At 39.6% G+C, this 16,139-nt stretch overlaps 1 protein-coding gene across 1 annotated transcript; it reads right to left on the bottom strand.

Moving 5' to 3' along the window:
* Positions 1 to 14,944: 14,944 nt before the first annotated feature.
* Positions 14,945 to 15,935, bottom strand: LOC142182117 (uncharacterized). Its single transcript, XM_075256072.1, has 2 exons — positions 15,509 to 15,935; positions 14,945 to 15,006 (listed from the first exon to the last, which is right to left on the bottom strand). The coding sequence occupies exons 1-2, from the start codon at positions 15,933 to 15,935 to the stop codon at positions 14,945 to 14,947; spliced, it is 489 nt and encodes a 162-aa protein (XP_075112173.1).
* Between the last annotated feature and the right edge of the window lie 204 nt (positions 15,936 to 16,139).

Raw genomic sequence — 16,139 nt, 5'->3', positions numbered from 1 at the left:
TCTTTGTGTTTAACTTGCCCCAATTCCACATGACTCGGGCTTCAAATAATCCCAAACCGTTCTTATTTCCTTTAAATGGTCTGATCGCCTTTCCAGGGTTTTACGATTAACTTTTAAGGTTGGGCCCAAACTGTGTGCGCATGTCATGTCACTAGAATCGGCACTGAACAAAAATGATAAAAGGACCAAACAAAGAAATGACTGGAAATAAAGAAAGACCGGATTTTGTATTAGACTACCGGTGAAATGGTTTAAATAACAAAATAAACAAAACAATCCAGAACAAAATCCTAAAACAAACTGGACAAGACAATATCCGACTTATAACCCTAATAATCCGAACAACATAAATGTCAACAAAATAAGCCACCACAAGCTTCTCTCTTGTTAACCAAGGAACAGAGTGTCCTTCCACTTTATCAAGACTGGCATCTTAGCCACTGAGCTTTGCATCGATACTGCCAAGACCATTACCAGCTTCAATATCATCAACATCCGTTGGCAAGTTCTCGAGGGGGCTCGAGTGCACCATGTCACTGTTATTAATCACAACCCGCCCTTCTTGGATCATTTTCTCTACTTCCCTTCTCCAACTATGACAGCTCTCAATGTTGTGCCCTATGACATTGGAGTGGTAGGCGCATCGCGCTGCCGGATCAAAGCTCCTTGCAAGTGGATTTGGAGTACATGCAGGGAGTGGCTCAATAGAGCCAGCATGCTTTAGACTTTCAAACAGACTTGCATAAGATACTCCGATAGGGGTGAGAGCCTTTCCTCGTTTCAGCAACCTTTCGTTCCTAAATGCTTGATTGGGCCGGAAACCTGATCCAGGGGGCTTCTGGTAGGCTTGTGAGGGTGGATAGGCCTTCTGTGGAGCTGGGTATTTGGAAAGTGAAGCCCGTCTTTGGGAATCTCGTGGAGAGAAGTAGCATTGGGGAAGGGAGTAGCGTGGACGAGTGATGGAGCTACTCGGGTAGCTAGGAAAGCTGTCATAAGTGGGCTGGGATGGAGAGTATGGGGGATGGGTAATGCCAGAGTTTGAAAAGCTTGGCGGTGGTGGGGGTGGTGCTTTCCCAGTTATCCATGCTTGATACATGTCTGCCACATGTTGTCTCAGCATTTTCACTTCTTCTACCAACCCGTTGTTCTGTTCGACTAATTGTTGTCGGTCATCAGTACCGACCCACCCTGTTCTGAGGTTCTGTGTCATTTGCTTTGCAGGGAGGAGTTACCACAACCAACCACTTTCTATATATGAACACATCAAAGGGAAGCCATCACGTTAGTGTCAGGGCATTTGACAGATAATCATATATTAGAGATGCAATGCACCTAAGCAGTTAAACCGTTCTATCAGAGATGCGATGCACTTGCGCTTTCCTTTATTTTTCTTTCTTCCCTTTTTTTCTTTTTCAGTGGTAGTCGAATCTTATGGAGATTGCCTATGTATCATGACCCCGCATGAATCAAACCTTGCGTAGTTCGGACCAAATGAAAGGTAACAACAATGAGACACATTTTTTTATCAATTTTCATAATAAAATAAACTGGGTTTCAAAGGTTGAAAGATGACCAACAAACTCAAAAATCAAACAACCCATATATTCTAGCCAAAAGATTTATAACCTCAAAACAAAAAGGCCAGCTTCCTTTCCCCGTTTGACAAATGCAAACAAACGGCTATTTTTGCAAATGTGCCCCCTTCCAAATCTCACATGAATTTTGAGGCCGGGGAGTATTATTTTGACACTTTACAAACTTGTCCGTTCTTTTACGAAAATAACCTTTGACGATTGAAAGGTACTCTAAGGTTATTTCGGCAAGAACGGTTTTAAGACGCGGCTGAAGCTGGCTCGGCTTTATTTTGACCAAAAATTCAAACGGTATTCACCTGACCACCGACTCTTTGTTTTTTTTTTCTCTTTTAAAATTATAATAAAAACCTGGTGTTGCAAACACGGCCCTTCAGCGCCTCGGGGACGAAGATTTATAGGGCTGTGTGGGTCAACTAGACCAAAAATCCTAAACATGACCCAAAAGTGGCTGTTTATGCAAAGTCAGCCTTCCGGCGTTCCTTTCGGGAACATTCGGCTATTTATGACATAACAACATCACCTGACTTATTTATGACTCTTTTTATCGTTTTTCAAATTAGAAAACTCAATATTGCAAACACGGCCTTTCAACGTCTCGGGGACGAAGATTTTTAAGGCTGTGTGGGTCAACTGGACCAAATCTTAAATATGACCCAAAAGTGGCTGTTTATGCAAAGTTAGCCTTCCGGCGTCCCCTTCGGGAACATTCGGCTATGTCTTGATAAAACAGCGTCACCCGACTTCTTAGAAATTTGACATATATATTTTTGCTATTTTTTTTTTGTAAAAGAGGAAGTTGGACATCACCCGACTTATTTATGACAAAATTAAAAATCTTGACATGTTTTTTTTATTTGTTTTTGGGCTTTTTTAGCAAAAGGGGGTTGGACCCGATGAGGGTTGCCTACGTATCTCACATCCGGTGAGAATCAAACCCGCGTAGTTCGGGCAAATTAACCGAACTATTTTAAAACATGACTCTTTTCCATTTTTATTTTTGGCATTTCATAAGCGAATAAAAACTATTTTTAGAAACAAGACTCTTTTTTTTCTTTTCAACCAATAGAACAGCCTATTTTTCCAAGCTAAAAATAATAGACTTTTTTTTTATTATTTTCACAGATAATAAAATAACCTATTTTCCAAACTAAAATAAAAGACTTATTTTTTTCCTTTTTCAACAAATAATGAAACAACTTATGTTTTTCAAACTAGAACAAAAACTTTTCTTATCCTTTTCTTTATCAACAACCAACTTTCCAAAAATAAAAGGCTCTTTTTCTATTTTTTTTTTTTAGTAAAACAAAATAAAACATTTTCCTTTTTTTTTCAAAATTTCGGCAGAGTTTCGCCAGTAATTGGTCATTGATTTTTTTTATTTCTAAGATAATCAATTAGCTCCCTAACTGATATTTCTCTTCTTTTTCTTTTCTTTTTTTTTCACCCTTTTTTTTCAATTTTCCAACATTCCCGAGATTCAGAAACCGGTCAACATGCAAGTTCGAAACAAATATATGTACAGAGCAAGTAGGATGCATCATAATGGTCTTTTCATTTCAGGTTGCTAGTCCTAGACGGACCCAACCCCTGTGTTGAGTCCCCTAAGTCAAATGCAACGTGATGCAAATAAGCGTTCCTACTAGGGATCCGGCATGAAGTCACGTTATTCTATATTCAAAACCTGGGTCAGTGTACTAGACTGTGTACCCGAGCGGACAACTCGAGTCGAGGAGGGGGCAACTTACCGGGAACCAAAAGGCCATCCGGCTTCGTAACTTGTCCGACCTCTTTCTTATTTCAGGGTATGACACTAACAGAATGAGGAGTCTCAACCAGTAAGCACATCCCCAGAGGTGAAGAGAGAAGGGTGTCGGCACAGTTTATATATACAGTCAAATAATATTAAAGCGGTAAAAGCAGCATTTAGCACATTAGGCTCAAACATGTAAAAATCAGATAAAACCAAATATAACAATTTATCTAAGCTCGAATTTCTAACCCTGAACCAGTGGTTCTGGGTTTAAAAAAATATTGTCCCCAGCAGAGTCGCCAGAGCTGTCACACCTCCTTTTTTCGCCCTCGCGGGGGGTGCAAGGGAGTTTTTTTCCAATTAAAGGACAATCGAAACGGGATTTATTTATTTATTTCAGAGTCGCCACTTGGGAGTTTTAGGGTGTCCCAAGTCACCAATTTAATCCCGAATCGAGGAAAATATTCGACTTTCCAAATGAAGTCTGCGAACCAGAAATTCTAAGTAAGGAATTCTGTTGACCCGAGGGAAGGTGTTAGGCACCCCCGAATCTCGTGGTTCTAGCACGGTCGCTTAAACTGTTGTAATGGCTAAAATATCTGATTTTAATACATGTTCAAAAAAAAAAACTATAGTGCAATTTTAACTTTTAACCGCTTTTATTGTTATTATTATATTTTTAAAGAATGTGAACATCGTTTAAAAACATGTCTTTGGATTGCGTTACATAAAATGCATCCACGATCCGGAACATATTTTTATTCAATGTTTTGGGATTTGGATTTGGGTCGCATAAATGCGTACCCGTGTTTAAGAATGTATTATTATTATATCGCGCCTAAAGCGATTAGCGCTTTATTACTTTGGGGAAGGCCGTGAAATTTGCTAAACGGCCCATCCCGAAGTTTAAGTAATCAATTAAATTTTTATCGAGGGCCCCGCAATTTGTGTGTTTTATTTGGCGAGGCTCGTTTCATTTATTTTAAATGGACAAATCTTAAAGTGACTACATTTTGCTATTTAAAATTAGTCTCTAAAATGAATAAAGAAAATCTTAATTAATTACGTTTTATTTATTTATTTATTATTATTATTAAGAAAACATGACATGTTAATTGCTTGATTAATACAAATATTGATGAAAAAGGAATTTTATTCTTAATTTCGAAATTATAAATAAAATAAAAGTTCAACAACTAATATCCAAAAGAATCAAATATAGCTTGATTAAAACTCAGCATTGTTAAAAAAATTATTGAGATTAATTATTCACAACCATTTGAAACTTGATTTAACCATAATTACTAAAGCTTATTAGAAAGTTTATTAGACTTAAACGTTCTTCTAGTCTTGCTTGAACTCAAGTCATGCCATAATGCCTAATTTACGAATTTTTAATTTAAATTCATGTCTTAGCTAAATTTAGCTAGTTATTCATGATTAACCTACTATTGATAATCTTGAAACCTTCATAACTAGTGAATTAACCTGTTTTGCCGAACTGATTCATTAAAGACTAACTTAAGTTATTTTTTTTTATTCCAGTTATTATTTAGTAATACATGGAATAGCTTAAATATAATTAACAAAAGGAAACAAAGAAAAACGAAATTAAAACTTCAAAATTTCATTCTTCATATGTATTCATGCTTCATATTTCGGATTACAATAACCAGCTTTTCAGTTGTGTACCTGATATTGGAAGCAAAAAAATGAAGATGAGAATTAGCAACAGGAATAACAGTATAGCACAGCAGCAACAACCCAGCAACAGTACCAACCCAGGAAAAGAGTTTGCAAACCAGTAGAGAAGTAATCCCAAAAACAAAAGCTTCAAGCTTTGATGAAACAACAATTAATTCTGATTTCAAACAATGAAAGAAAACAGAATATTTTTTTAGTTTTTTTTTATTTGAAAGTTTAAATTTTTTTTGGGAATTTTCTCTCTCTTAAATGTTCAGCCCTTTTTTTTTTCTTATTTTCAGATTCGTTTCTCTCTCTCGTATCTGTGTATTTTTCTCTTATCTGTTCTCTCTCCTTTTTATTCTGATTTCCAGACTTCTTATAACCCATCCCATAAATCTTTTAATCAATTAAAATCAACCCATTTTCTCTACCAAACCCATTATCTTCCCACTCATCCCCATTATATTAAATAAACATATCACACCACCCCATTTCATTTTGTCCCCCATGCTTCATTTAAAATAATGCAAGATTCCCTTTTAAATTAAATCTTGTCCCCTCTTTATATTAAATAATCATATCACAACCCACCCTATTTCAATTTGTCCCTCATGCTTCAAATAAACAATTACAAAATGTACAATTCCTAAACTACCCCTTCCGACCTTACTGAAATTACCAAACTACCCCTGAACGTATTACAAATTTTCCAAACTACCCATCAGCTATAACACATCAATTAATCAAACTTAACCAAAATATAGACAATATGATCAATTTCTAACAATGTTCAAACAACAATATGAATACGGATGAACATCATAACAACAATATCACATGAACATGATTTTAACAACATTTCAACAACAAATCACATGAACACAAATTGAACAACCAAGAACAACTAAAATTTTGATTGAACAATATTTTTGGCAACAACAAACCTATTTTTCGGATTTAAACAACAACAACAATCAAACAAGTATATTTAGATTCCTAAATTCAATAATATTGAACTTAAAATCAACTCTAACAACATTACAACAAACAATTCTTATATTAAACTTTAAACAAGATTATGAGAACAATTCAAGAAATAATCATAAATGGTAAACAAGAAATCAAACTATACAAAATTCGGATTCAAGATCATCCAAACATGAACATGAATGAATCTATTTTAACACAACAAACATGACGGATTAAAAAAATTAAATCAATATATTTCCTTTAACACAACTAAATTCTTTTTAGACAAATAACAAGATCGACGAATACACAATTATGACCTTAAGCTTGAACTTAACAATATTAACAATTCTTAACAATACATAAACACATGAAACAAATTGAAGAAATAGTTAATTAAATTTCAATTTGAATCTAACAAACATCAAACTAACAAATATTCACTTAAACAATAATACAAACATGAAATGAATATGAAAACAATTAATTAAACTTATATTTTGAAATCTGAAAATTAATTTAACAAACAACATGAACACACTAGAAAATTATTTCAAAGATGAACAACGAACAAAACAAAGATTAAATCATTTAACGATTTTGGATCCGGAAAATATCAAACAAAATATGGACAAAATAAAACTCAAAAACAACTAACCGGAGATGAATCAACGACGAACTTTGATTGTATACAAATCTGTCCAAGCCTCGACTCAATGAAAAACCCTCGACATTTGACAAACAAAGAAGACGAAGCAACAACAAAACACTAGAAGCAAAGAAGAACGATGAAGTGAAGCAGCGGATGTCGGCAGCAGCAGCTCGGAGGAAGCTGCATCGCGACGGAGATCCTATGGCTGGACGCAGCTGCTGCTACAGTGACGATGGAGAAGCAGGCAATAGGGAACTACTGCGACGAGTAGCAGCAACAGTTTGTCGAGGGAGGGATAAGAAACAACGTAAAGCATAGGGGAGCAACAACAGCTGGTCGTCGAACAATGGCAAGCCAAATTAGTTGTTCGACGTTGATGGAATGCAATGGCAGCCATGGCTGCCTGAGTTGACGAGGCAGAAGCTGTGACGGGCAGTCGCGGGGAGCTTGGTGTTGAAGATGATGGGCGTGAGGCAGCAGCTCGGAGACAGAAGCATTCGACGTAGCGTTGGCAACCATGGATGTCAAGTAAGTTTTGAGCTTGACGAAGGAGATGAAGACGCAGCTGGGTCATCCATGGTCGGAGCAGGTAAAGCTTGAACAACTGGTCTATTAGGACGTGCTAATGGAGGGTAAAGGGCAGCCATGGGAGGGGTCTTTCTTGAGGAAGAAGAAGAAGAAAGATAGAAAGGGGGGGCGGGTTGGTTAGCTCTTTAGGGTTTTCCCTTCTTTCTTTTTTTTTTGTTTTGTTTTTGTTTTGTAAAATGTAAGACAAAAGGGGTTTGGGTCTTTTGGGTTATGGACTGGGTCGACCCAGTTCGAAATGGACTGGGTCGTAGGGAAGATTGGGCCATTTTTTGGGCCTATGGCTTGAAGTTGAAGAAGAGGCCTAATTCCGACTTTCTTTATATTTTCGCTCTCTTTTCTTCTTTTATTTTTCTAAAACTAAATTATAAAAATACTTAAACTATTATTAAGAACTAAATTAAGTTATAAAAGCGCAAATTAACTCCCAATAACAATTAACGCACAATTAAGTAATAATTAAGCATAAAATTGTATATTTGGACATTAAATGCTAAAAATGCAAACGATGCCTATTTTTGTAATTTTTAATTTTTTGTAAACAAATTTAATTAGTAACAATTATAGAATTAAATCCTACATGCAAATGCGACATATTTTTTTTATTAATTTAACAAATAAACAAACACAGACAAATACAAATAATTATCCAAAATATCACAAAATCTCACAAAATTTCACACCAAGGAAAATCATTTTATTTTGAATTTTTTGGGAGTAATTCTCATATAGGGCAAAAATCACGTGCTTACAGGTAGGCTATGGATGTTCTTAAGTCTCAATTAAGATCAATGAGAGCCTATAATCACTTCTCAAGTCGAGCTTCACTTAGGATTTTGCCTGGACAAACATTCAGGGCAAGTTCTAACTCATTGGTACGGGACTTGGACTTGTAAATCAATACCTCACCACACAAGCTATAGGATTGCTAAAGAAACAGAGTCTGTGGCCCACAACAACCTTAGCTAAGATTTGAGCAACACAAATGGTTCCGAGAAACACTCAATAATTGTTTAGCCAACACAAGGGTCTCAAGGTCACAACTATCACCATCCTATACACAATAATTTGTTTTTAACCATAAGGTCAAAGGTAAATATGTTAGGCCCAAGTGAAGCTTTGCCTGAGGCACCATTGCTTACTAACTACTATTTATACAAAAAAATAGACTCGAACCCTTAAGAAGGTTGTCATGTCATTCATCATCGGGAAGAGCCACCCGGTTCACACAAACTCCACCTTTGAAAAGAACCGTGACATTAAGAAAACCAAAGGCTTATTTATCATTGAAACTTGAAAAATAAGAATCTACGAAAAAAGAAGCTATCAAATGAAATAAGAAGCTATACTATTAAGGAAATTGCAAAAGAAGCTATGAAGTAAAATGCGGAAAGTAAACTGAATATGTACAAAAGGGGGTTTAGATGAATATACATAAGAAAGAATGAATATATACATGAGTAACTTTATATACAGACCACACTAGGACAATAGCGAAAAGTAAAATAAAAGGTAAAGTTATATACATACCAAAACTGAAAAATAAGCATAAAGAAAGAAAATAGTGTCATAATTACAATCCAACTACCAAATCAAAAATCAAAGTAGGGTCACCCCCTCAAATGAAAGCTAGCATTGTCCCCAATGCTAACTAACCAAAAATAAGCTCAAAAAGAAAGATAGAGAGTGAAGAAAAATCTCTATGGAACCTCCGTCTGCATGGGGTCCTGTGGTAGCACGAGATCCTGTGGCTGGGCACCTAGATCAGCTGTCCTGGGGGCTTGTGGATAGCTAGAAGCAACACCCTCTGTCTCCTCCAACTCAATATCAACATCATCTACCTGGGGGATCATCCTCCTCCTCTTTGGAGCTCTCTCAATCTCCTGCTCCGGAACCTGCTCTGTCTGAGCTGCTGGAGGCTGATCATGCAATATTAGCTCCAAAGGCAAATAGTCAGCTGCCTTCATCTTCTCCACTTCTCCCCTCAATTCCTTAACCGAATTCTTCGATGCTCGCATCTTCTTCAGCTTCTTTGTGTATTTGCTTATCTCCTTAAATGTTTTCCCTTGATCAGCATGAGCATCCATTATCAGCTTTTGGTTATTAAGGAGCTTCTTCTGGTTTCCCAGAAGCTCCTTGAGAGTCTCCTCTACCGAAGTTGGCATCTGTGGCTGTGGGGGCACTGACTGAGCTGCCATTGAACTAGAGAGTACAGACAGCTTAGAAGTTACTGCCTGCATCTAGTTGTAGATATTGGAGAGTGTTTGGCTCAATCTATGGCAGTCAATGGGTATGTTGAGGAGGATGGAATATCTGGAGGGGTGGAAGTAGATGATCTAGGGCAGGCTTTGGTATGGCAGTGGGAGGCTGAGAAGAAGTGACTACGACTACTGTCTCTTCAGATTGGCCAGTAGAAGTAGTGGCTTTGCCCTTGGATTCTTTGGTTTTGGGGTTGTCCTCAGCCTTGAGGTTGTACTATGAAAAGGGCATCTTGGGTTTCACCTTCACGTCAAAGTTTCTTTTCTCCACCTCCTGGTTTTCCAAATACATTGTAAGGAAGTTGGGGAAGGGGTATGATATGTCACCCTCATTGACCACCCTAGTGATCACCCTAGACATGACATTCTCGACATTGATCAGGAACCCTGCCATAATAGCCGCCACTAATATCACCCGGGAGACCATCATGGAGTTTTCATGGGTAGTGGGGTCCAACCTGCTGCATACAAAAGTCTCCTACCCCTTCGCCTCAAAGTTTAGGGCTTTCCTCAGATAGGAACCCCTGTTGTCAACCATGCTGGGGTGGTTCCCGGGAGAGCTAGATATGATGCCAACCACGGATGGGCTGCCTTATCCAGTGCCAACTTCTCTAAGTAAAATGCTTCATCTTCCTCATTAAAGCCCAGGTATTGATTTATTGTGTTCCCATCAAACTTTACTTTCAAGTTCCGCACTTTAGTCACTTTGGTATCTTTCTTGATATGGGAAGCATTGGCGTAACACTCTTTGACTAAGTGCTCGTTTGCCTCTGACACCCTGCTGGTGAAGTAATCCCACCCCACTCGTTCATTGAATTGTTGTTTCACGTTGGGGTTGTGTGGCAGGAGATCCCTCTATATGAACTAGCGCTCATGAATAAATGACCTTAGAGTCCACCATTCCCGGAACTTGTGATAAGCCAGCTCACTGATGAACCGTTTTTGCCACACTTCGGGGTTTCTAGTTCTTTCCACACCCCCGGGTTGGGGCACACCCCCTCCCTCTTCATCCCGTACAACAACATATACATTTTGTCTTGGTGACGAAGGTGTAGGTGAGGTTGAAGCTGAACTATCACTGGTCTCTATTGAGCCCTCAAACGACTCAGAAGAAATATGAACTGAAGCACGAGCAGTAGGGGAGGCTGGAGGTGTGGGCTCATCTCTCAACCTAAGTCTTCCCAAGAAGTCTAAAATATATTCTGGCACTGAATCAGAATTTGATGCCTCCCGGGAGGGCAAGTACTCACTTCCCTCAGAATGGGAAGCAGCTCAATCTGCAGCTCTGATGATTTTTCTGGTTTCCCCAATTGCTTTCCGAACTGCTGGGGTCAATTTAATCATGCCTCGTCCCCTACCCCAGGAGGACTCTACTCTACCCTTTTGTTTGTTGCTACCTCCTCTAGATTTAACCATTGTCTACAAGTATAATCAGTTATAACTTGTTAGGGCAAAGACTAGAATAAGTGGTGCAGGAAAGCAGTTGATAGTGCAAGACAAAACAGCAAACCGCGGACCGCAAAAAATGCACAGCGGCTGCAAAAAGGTGGGATTCAGACTACCCACTCTCTAATTCATTAGCACCGCAGACCATGGAAAATAGAGCGCGACCGCGGTAAGTGCACCGCGGACCACAAAAAATCAACCGCGGACCGCAATCCCTCAAATGTACTTCTCTGAACTTTATCATCGCGGACCGCGAAAAAACCATCACGGCCGCGGAGAGGCACCGCTGTCCACGAAAAATGCCACCGCTGACTACGGTTATCAAGACTTAAAATCTCTCAAAAGATAGATGACCGCAGACCACGGAAAAATGACTACGGACCGCGGAAAAACAACCACGGACCGCGAAGGTCAAATTTGGGCTCAGCACCTAGGGTTTCAAATTTTCCATTCATTTTAGCATTAATCAACACATTATCAATCTACTAGGTAGTTAATAACCATTTCTGACTAATTAAAACCTAATCTAGTTAATATTATGGAACCCTAAGTCAAAATTGAAAGAAAAAAGAAGAAGAAGAAGTAATAACTATTAATGGAAAAGAAAATAAGAACAAAATTAAAGACTAAGGGTTGATTGGAATTACCAGATGTGAAATATGAAACAAATTCAACTCAGTTCTTGTGTTTGTGCAAGCTAGGGCGTGAGTGAACAGTAGTTTATGTTGATTGAGAGCGCAAAGGGCGAAAAGTGTAAAAGGGGGCCCTGAGGTTCTATTTATAGACAAGCCTTGGGACCCACTTATTTTTACCTACCGTGACCGCGACAAATGCACCGCAAACCGTGATTTTGAAACTCAGAAGGGTTGTTGCTTTGAGACCACTGCGGACCACGAAAAATGCTTTGCCACAGCGGTAAGCCACCGCTGACCGCGAAAAATGCACCGCGACAGCGGTTGAAACTTCATAGAACCTCTACTTTGGACATTTTAGCATCGCTGACCGCGAACAATTTCCACCTCCGTGGTAAGGCCATCACAACCACAAAAAATCAAGCGCGACAACGGTCTAAACTTCAGAGAGTGCCAACTTTTTCCAAATTAGTCCTTCACCGCATCAAATATCCCTATACACATCTCACAACCAGTTAGTTCAAAAGCAAATTCTACACTAAGAAGAAAATCAAAGAAAAACAAAAAGAAAATCACATGGGTTGCCTCCCAAGAAGCGCCTGATTTAACATCGCGGCACGACGCAGGTTACCATCAATCACTTGAGATGGATTATTGCCACCACGTTGCTGTCATCAAACTTGCCAAGATAGTGCTTGACTCTGTACCCATTAACTCTGAAGATCTCACCATTTTTGTTTTTCAAATCAAGAGCACCAAAAGGAGTCACAAGCACCACCTCAAAAGGTCCACTCCATTTTGATTTATGCTTTTCCGGAAACAGTCGTAATCGGCAATTGAACAAGAGAACCAAATTACCCACTTTGAACTTCTTTCCACGAGCATACTTGTCATAAAGGTACTTCATCTTGTCCTTATACAAGGATGAGCTGGAGTAGGCATGAAACCGGAACTCATCAAGCTCATTAAGCTGCTCCACTCGAAGATTTGCTTCCACATCCCATTCAAGATTTAACTTCCTTAAAGCCCACATGGCCTTGTGCTCTAACTCGACCGGTAGATGACAAGCTTTCCCAAACACCAACCGATACGGGGACATACCAATCGGAGTCTTATAAGTAGTCCTATAAGCCCAAATAACATCATCCAATTTCTTTGACCAATCGGTCCTATTTGCATTGATCGTCTTTGACAATATACTCTTGATCTCCCGGTTGGAGACTTCAACTTGCCCACTAGCTTGAGGATGGTAAGGGGTATAAACCTTATGATTGACACCATACTTTGCAAGCAAAGTGTCAAATGCCTTATTGCAAAAATGAGACCCTCCATCATTAATCATTGCTCTAGGAGTGCCAAACCGAGTAAAGATACACTTCTTGAGAAAGGCCACAATACTCCAGGCCTTATTGTTAGGTAAAGCCACGGCCTTAACCCACTTTGAAACATAATCAACGGCCACAAGAATGTACGTGTTACCACAAGAGCTTACAAACGGACCCATGAAATCAATGCCCCACACATCAAATATGTCAACCTCGAGAATAGTGGTGAGAGGCATCTCACCCTTCTTTGAAATTCCACCTGCTCTCTAACACTCATAACATCTCTTCACAAGTTCACTCGCATCTTTGTACAATGTAGGTCAATAAAAACCATAGCTAAGCACTTTTGAAGTTGTCCTCGCCCCACCATGATGACCACCGTAGGGAGAGGAATGACAAGCATCCAAAATACTCATTTGCTCCTCTTCCCGAATACATCTCCGGATCATACCATCATTACAGATTTTGAACAAGTAGGGCTCATCCCAGTAGTAGTCCAAGCTATCCCGTTTAAGCTTCTTCCTTTGGTTAGAAGAGAGCTCACACAAAACAATACCAATCACAAGAAAGTTGGCAATATCAGGGAAACCAGGGCATGCTATTCACATACATAGATATGAGCTGCTCATCAGGAAATGAATCATTAATCTTGAGGCCATCACGGGATCTTCCCTCCTCCTCCAAGCAGGACAAGTGGTCCGCCACTTGGCTTTCACACCCTTTCCGGTCCACAATCTCCGGATCAAACTCTTGAAGTAATAAGACCTATCTAATAAATCGAGATTTGGAATCCTTCTTCGTCATCAAGTAGCAGAGTGTGGCATGGTCGGTATGAACTATTAGCTTGGCACCCATGAGATAAGACCTAAACTTCTCCATTGCGAACACAATAGCCAACAACTCTTTTTCCGTCATCGTGTAATTCACTGGAGCATCATTCATTATTTTGCTTGCATAATACACCGGGTGAAACATCTTATTCACTCTTTGACCTAAAACAGGTCCTACCGCAACATCGCTTGCATCACATATGAGCTCAAAAGGTAAGCTCTAATTGGGTGCGGTAATAATGAGAGTGGTTGTCAATTTGTACTTGAGGAGTTCAAAAGCTTTCATACATTCTTCATTGAACACAAACTTGGCATCTTTTTCCAATAACTTGCACAAGGGATTCACTACCTTAGAAAAGTCTTTGATGAATTTTCTGTAGAACCCTGCATGCCCAAGAAAACTTCTAACCCCCTTGACTGATGTAGGAGGAGGAAGCTTTGAGATTACTTCAATTTTAGCCTTGTCCACCTCTATGTCGTGCTTTGAGATCTTATGGCCGAGGACAATGTCTTCCTTGACCATAAAGTGACATTTTTCCCAGTTAAGCACAAGATTGGTCTCTTTGCACTGGGCCAACACCTTGTCCAGATTCTTCAAACATTCATCAAACGAGACACAAACAACACTGAAGTCGTCCATGAACACCTCTAAATGTCCGCCACCATGTCGGTAAATATGGCCATCATACACCGCTAGAATGTAGTCGGTGCATTACACAACCCAAATGGCATCTTAGAAAAGGCAAAGGTACCATACTAACACGTGAAGGTGGTTTTCTTTTGATCTTCTGGAGTAATCAAAATCTGGTTGTACCCAGAGTACCCATCCAAGAAACAGTAGAAGGCACGCCCAGCAAGTCTATCTAGCATCTGGTCAAGAAAAGGCAATGGAAAGTGATCCTTGCGGGTCACTTTATTCAGCTTGCGGTAGTCCATGCACACCCTCCATCCGGTGACAGTCCTGGTGGGAATCAACTTATTTTGCACATTGGTAACCACGGTCATACTACCCTTCTTTGGCACACATTGCACCGGCGAAGTCCAAGAACTATTCGAGATGGGGTACACAACCCTTGCATCTAACCAATTGATTACCTCCTTTTTCATAACGTCTTACATAGCCTCATTCAAACTCATTTGATGTTCCACGAAGGGCTTGGCATCTTCCTTAAGAATAATCTTGTGAATATAAAAGGTGGGGCTTATCCCCCGGATATCAGCTAAAGTCCATCCGATTGCCTTCTTCCATTTTTAGAGCACCGTCAATGTGGCATCTACCTGCATGTTAGTAAGACAAGAGGAAAGAATAACTGGCAAAGTTGAACTAGGGCCTAAGAATTCATACCCGAGGTATGGAGGCAACGACTTCAACTCTAACACAGGAGGTTCCTCGATTGAGGGCTTTGTTGGTGGAGTCTTCCTATTCTCAAGATTCAAAGAGAGCTTCTGAGGCTCATAAGAGTAAGAGCCTATTCCATGTAAAGCATTGACACACTCCACCCGGCCTTCATCCTCATTTACATCAAGATTCAACAACACCGCCTCTAGAGGGTCCTCCACATTGATCACTGCACTAGTATCATCAACTATCACTTTCGTGACAAGATCCATGAAAGAGCACACTTCAGTATGGGCTGCTTCATTGACTTACACACATGAAATACCACTTTTTCATCACCCACCCGGAAGGTAAGTTCCCCTGATTCTACATCAACTAAGGCCTTCCCAGTTGCAAGGAAAGGTCTTCCCAATATGATCATAATCTCATAATCAACCTCACAGTCCAAGATCACAAAATTAGCGGGGAAAATGAACTTGTCCACCCGAACAAGAACATCATCTACAATACCAAGCGACCTCTTCATAGTTCTATCTGCCATTTGCAACCTCATTGAAGTAGCCCTCAGTTGCCTAATACCTAAAGTTTTGAACACGGAGTAAGGCATCAAATTGATACTTGCACCTAAATCGCACAATGCCTTTGTAAAATCCGAGCTCCCAACGGTACACGGGATGGTGAAAGTGCCGGGATCTTCAAGCTTTGGAGCTATCGAGTGCATAATTGCACTTACTTGGTGAGTCATTTTGATGAACTCACAGTCCATGGATCTCTTTTTAGTCACCAAGTCTGTCATGAACTTGGCGTAACCCGACATTTGCTCAAGAGCTTCCACCAAAGGAACATTGAGTGATAAGATCTTTATCATGTCAATAAATTTTCTAAATTGGTTCTAATTCTTTTGTTTCGCAAGCCTTTTAGGGTAAGGTGGAGGAGGCCTTGGCAAGGGAGCCTTAGCCTTGGGCACTAGCATTTTCGGTATGTCTATTACGTGTTTCCTAGACGGGTTCACGTCATTTTGGGTCTCCACCTAATCATCGTGAACATCAATCCTCATTTTCGCATTCACATT

The sequence above is a fragment of the Nicotiana tabacum genome, chromosome 6, assembly GCF_000715075.1.
Source record: "Nicotiana tabacum cultivar K326 chromosome 6, ASM71507v2, whole genome shotgun sequence".
Classification (NCBI taxonomy): Eukaryota; Viridiplantae; Streptophyta; class Magnoliopsida; order Solanales; family Solanaceae; genus Nicotiana; species Nicotiana tabacum.
This window is presented reverse-complemented; position numbering and strand designations above follow the sequence as displayed.

Excerpts from the sequence above, each read along its gene's own strand:
- LOC142182117 (XM_075256072.1), bottom strand. The coding sequence starts at position 15,935 with ATGATAAAGATCTTATCACTCAATGTTCCTTTGGTGGAAGCTCTTGAG. Across the intron at positions 15,007-15,508 it reads TAATTTTGTGATCTTGGACT|GTAGATGCCACATTGACGGT; the intron begins GTGAGGTTGATT and ends ACTAACATGCAG.